The following is a 4,299-nucleotide window of genomic DNA, read 5'->3' as shown; positions in this document are numbered from 1 at the left end:
CCCCTGTCGCTTTCCCTGGGGCCCCAACCCTATGCCCAGGTGCACCCCCTCTGTTCGCAGCGTCCCTCCTCCTTTTCTCATGCCTCCCCCACTTTTTACTCCGCTTCAGCTGAGCCCCATAGTCCATTCCATGGGACCAAGCAGAGTTTGGGGATCCCCGAATCTCGTATCTCCCTGGTGGCTCACCTATTCGGCGCTGGCCCCAGGACGGGGGTGACTCGGAGAGGGGTCCCCCTAATTGGTGTTCGGCCTCCTCGTCCCGCACTGACTTCTCGGTCCCCCAGACCCGGGCCTGGCCCACCTTTGCGCAGGTCCACGGAGCGCAGCTCGAAGGGGATGCCGTTCTTCTTGGCGAAGATGTAGACGGCGCGGCAGGGTTGGGTCAGCAGGTCCAGGTAGAGCTCCAGGCCCATGGCGGGGGCGAACCAGCCTCGCAAAGCAAGGGATACGGAACACAGCAAGTCCAGCGCTGGGTCTGACGAGAAGCAGCGCGGCCCGCCCCCCTGGTGGCTCCCCATTGGCGTTCCGGCCGCGCACTTGGGTGCAATCCCGGAAGCCTGGCGAGTCTGCGGGCTGGGCGGGGGCTCCGGATGGTCCCCCTGGGGGAGGCGGGTGGGGGTGCTTAGAGGGCCCCCAGGCCCAAGCTCATCTCACTGAGCATAACGTCTTCAAGGCTCCTCCTAGTTGTAGCGTGTGTCAGAACTTCCTGTTTTACGGATGAGAAAATTGAGGCCCACAGTGATTACAGGTCCAGAAAGTCTGACTCCAGCATCTACGCTCTTGGCCACAAGCTGCAGAGATCCTGGCGCCAGCAAGAGGCAAAGCCTCAGGGCTTACGGTCAGCGTGGTGGGCTAACTCACTTCGCCCCGGTGCGCGCCCTGGACTCTGACAGCAGGTCTTCCTGCTCCTGCCAGCCCAGTGCCTCAATCTCGTTCCCTGGGTTTGTTTCTTCCCTCCTCTGGGCCTCTGTTTCCCCACCTTTAAAATGATGGAGCAATCCCACTGAAAGATCCAGCAATCCCACTTCTGGGCATATATCCAAAGAAAATGAAAACAGGATCTGGAAGAGATATCTGTAATCCCATGTTCATTGCAGCATTATTCACAATAGCCAAGATATGGAAACAACCTAAGCGTCTGTTAAGGGGTGAATGGATAAAGAAAATTTGGAGAATATACACTGACACATACAGAGGAATCTTTCATTCAGCCTTTAGAAAGAAGGAAATCTTGTCATTTGCAACAACATGGATGAACCTGGAGGTCATTATGCTAAGTGAAATAAGACAGAAAGACAAATACTGCCTGATCTCACTTATGCTGTGTGGAATCTAAAAAAAGTGGAACTCTAACAAGCAGAGAGTAGACGGTGGTTACCAGGGGCTGGAGGGAGAGAGGGGAAATGGCAACATACTGGTCAAAGGGTATAAAGTTTTGAATACCCAAGATAAATAAGTTATGGAGATCTAATGCACAGCATGGTGACTATAGTTAACAGCACTGCATGGTATACCTGAAACTTGCTGGGTAGTTCTTAATTATTCTCAGCAAGAACAAAAAATGGTAACTGTCTGCTGAAAGGAAAAAAAAAAGAAACACAACCTGAGTGTTGTGAGTGAAGTTTGATCCAGGGTCTCACTGAAAACTACAGCACAGGAGACAGCCTTTCCAAAAATCCAGTGTTTGTTTCATTGATCTTCTCTACTGTTTTTCTCTTCTCTATTTCATTTATCTCCACTGGAATCTTTATTATTTCTTTTCTTCTGATGGTTGTGATTTGAGATCTGTATGCCTTTACAGCTACAAATTTGCTTTACAGCCCTGCTTCTGCTGCATCCCATAAGTTTGGGTGTGTTGTGTTTTTGTTTTCATTTGTTCAAAGTACTTTCTAATTTCCCTTGTGATTTCTTCTTTGATCCACTGGTTGTTTAAAAATGGATTGTTTAATTTCCAGATATTTCATTTTGTAGTTTTCCTTCTGTTGTTCTCATTTCATTCCACTGTGTTCAGAAACACACACTATGATTTCAATCTGTTTAAATTTCTTGGGATTTATTTTATGGCTTCACAAAGGATCTAACCTGGAGAATACTGTATGTGCCCTTGAGAAGAACGTGTATTCTGTGTTTTGGGTGCAGTGCTATGTATGTGTAGTTGGCAGGCAGATTAGTTTAGGGTGTTGCTCAATCATCCATTTCCTTGGGGATCTTTGGTCTCACTATTTTATCCATTAGTGAAAGTAGAGCACTGAAGTCTCAACTCTTATTATTGACAGTTTAATCATATTTAACCTTTAATTTTCAAATTCTTTTTGGAAGCTGGGGGGACTCGTGACCGCCCCCCAGACCCACCACATCAGATGTGCGTCCCAGGCTCAGCAACCGTGGCGGTTGTTCCAGTTCACTGAAAAACAGTGATTTTCAGCGTCTCCCCTAAGGTAGGAGGCGCCGGGGCCTGGGCCGGCCAGGCCCGCAGGCTGGGCTGCCTCTACGTGAACTGCTGCAGCAAATCGCAGATCCTCTCCTTGACCATCGGATCCAGCGTGGAGCAGTCCCACTCCGCCAACTTCACCAGCCGGTCGTGGGCCTCCCAGAAGAGGCCGGAGCCGACGGCCAGCTCCACCCTCATGCGCCACTCGGCCAGCTTGGAGCTGTTGAGGAAGACGTTATGGTTGCCCGCCATGGGCTGTGGAGAGACAGAGAGGAAGGCATGGTCAGCCTGTGGACCAGCCCCACCTGGGTCCCTCCTACAGCTGCAGGGCTCTCCCCATCTGTCCCTGTGGACAGGGAGCTGACTAACCCCTGAGGCCTGGTCAGGTGTCGCAGGCCATGTAACACATGTGGGTGGGGATGGACGATCCCTGGGGGCTCTCAGTCGCTGATCTTGCTCCAAGGCTCCTGAATCCCTCTCTAAGGGACCTCTGGCCCAGGGGTTCCCACTTCTCCAGCGTGAAACCTCCCAGGGGTCCTACCCTCTTCCAGGGAAACCCCTTGTCCCCAGATGAGGGTGGGAGGAATTCAGTTATTTTTTCCCCCTGTTGAACCTCCCTCTGTGATCAAGCACAGGGGCGGGGACGAGAAAGCCATGAGGCAGCCTAAGAAACATGCACACAAGATGTTTGGGGGGTTGTGGATGAAATTTAAGGGGTGGGGGTGAAACTGAGGGGACTGCACCACCTGGGACAGGAAGATTGGAATGTTTTTTTCCCAGTGCTGCATCCACACTGCACACTGACCAGGGCCACTTTGCATACTGGCCAGGGTCTCAACAGCATCCTGCACACCAGCTAGGTCAGGACTGGTCACCCTCCCCTGCACATAGAAACCACATAAATGCCGCCCCACACCCAGGTGTGTCCCCCCATGCACAGCGGATGCCCCTCAGACCCAGAGCCAGGGAGCTGCTCTGTACAACTATCTGTCTGGAGCTCTGGAAAAGAGGCACTTTGGCTGGAAGGACACTTTGGAAGCCTCTGGACAATTTCCGGAGAGTCCGGCGGGAGGAGGAGGCATCCAGGATCCTGGCCGACTGACCAAGAAACACTGTGTTCTTCTCCTTGTCCCACGCTGGCCCTCCAGCTCCTGCCCCCACAGAGGACTCTTGGTGAAGCATGAATGACCACGACCCTCCCCGGTTCAAAACCTGTGTTTCCTGTGGCCCCCGGGTCAAGGCCAGACACCCAGGCGTGGCTCCCACAGTCCCCACATCTCCCCGTTCACCAGCCTTTCTGAAAGTTGTGGTCACAGAGGAGTCCCTCCTCCGTCCGGGCTCCATCCCCCCATCACCCCACCGCACACCTGCATCATCTCCACCAGGGCTACCAAGTCGGCCAGGGAGACGTTGTCCCCGGTGATGAACATCTTCTCCTGCAGAAACTTTTCCTCGAAGAGCTTCAGGTTGTTTTCCACCTCTGCCAGCACCCGCTCTGTCTTCTCAGCTGGAACTTCCTCACCCGTGATCATCGGGATCAGCAGCTGGCCGGGGCGGGGGGAGCGAGAGGAGGCCATATCTGACCCTCCAGGTCTCAGTACCCTTTTCTGCTAGAGAGGTGGTGGACAGTACCTAGGATGTAACGTGGTGTCACCTCTTTTAGCAGTTCTGGTTGGTAGAAGTTGCCTGGGGCCCTTGTTCAGAAGGATTTGAGGTCCCAGCAGGAAAGAATCCTATGATTGATTACTGATATCTGTCACAGGCATAGGATAAGAAGTAGGGACACATGTACTAGTTATTTGTCATCTTCAAATCTGGTAGCCTTTATGGGCCCTTCGACTCTGGGTTTTTTTTTTTTTGCGGGGGGG

At 52.6% G+C, this 4,299-nt stretch overlaps 2 protein-coding genes across 2 annotated transcripts in view; both read right to left on the bottom strand.

Moving 5' to 3' along the window:
- The window catches only part of LOC103073377 (glutathione S-transferase theta-1-like), an 8,469-nt gene extending 8,021 nt beyond the window's left edge, over positions 1-448 (bottom strand). The window contains 1 exon segment of the mRNA XM_082930899.1: positions 302-448. Within this exon segment, the coding sequence (XP_082787025.1) occupies positions 302-413 (112 nt within the window). The 5' untranslated portion in view covers positions 414-448.
- A 2,040-nt stretch (positions 449-2,488) lies between these two features.
- The window catches only part of LOC103082194 (glutathione S-transferase theta-4), a 7,418-nt gene continuing 5,607 nt past the window's right edge, over positions 2,489-4,299 (bottom strand). The window contains exons 4-5 of the mRNA XM_007451055.1: positions 3,799-3,975; positions 2,489-2,686 (exon numbers count right to left, since the gene is read on the bottom strand). Coding sequence (XP_007451117.1) covers positions 2,489-2,686; positions 3,799-3,975 — 375 coding nt within the window. The remainder of the gene's footprint in view (positions 2,687-3,798; positions 3,976-4,299) is intronic.

The sequence above is a fragment of the Lipotes vexillifer genome, unplaced genomic scaffold (assembly GCF_000442215.2).
Source record: "Lipotes vexillifer unplaced genomic scaffold, Lipotes_vexillifer_v1.1 scaffold1783, whole genome shotgun sequence".
Lineage (NCBI taxonomy): Eukaryota > Metazoa > Chordata > Mammalia > Artiodactyla > Lipotidae > Lipotes > Lipotes vexillifer.
Note: the sequence above shows the minus strand (reverse complement) of the source record. Positions and strands in the feature narration are given on the sequence as shown.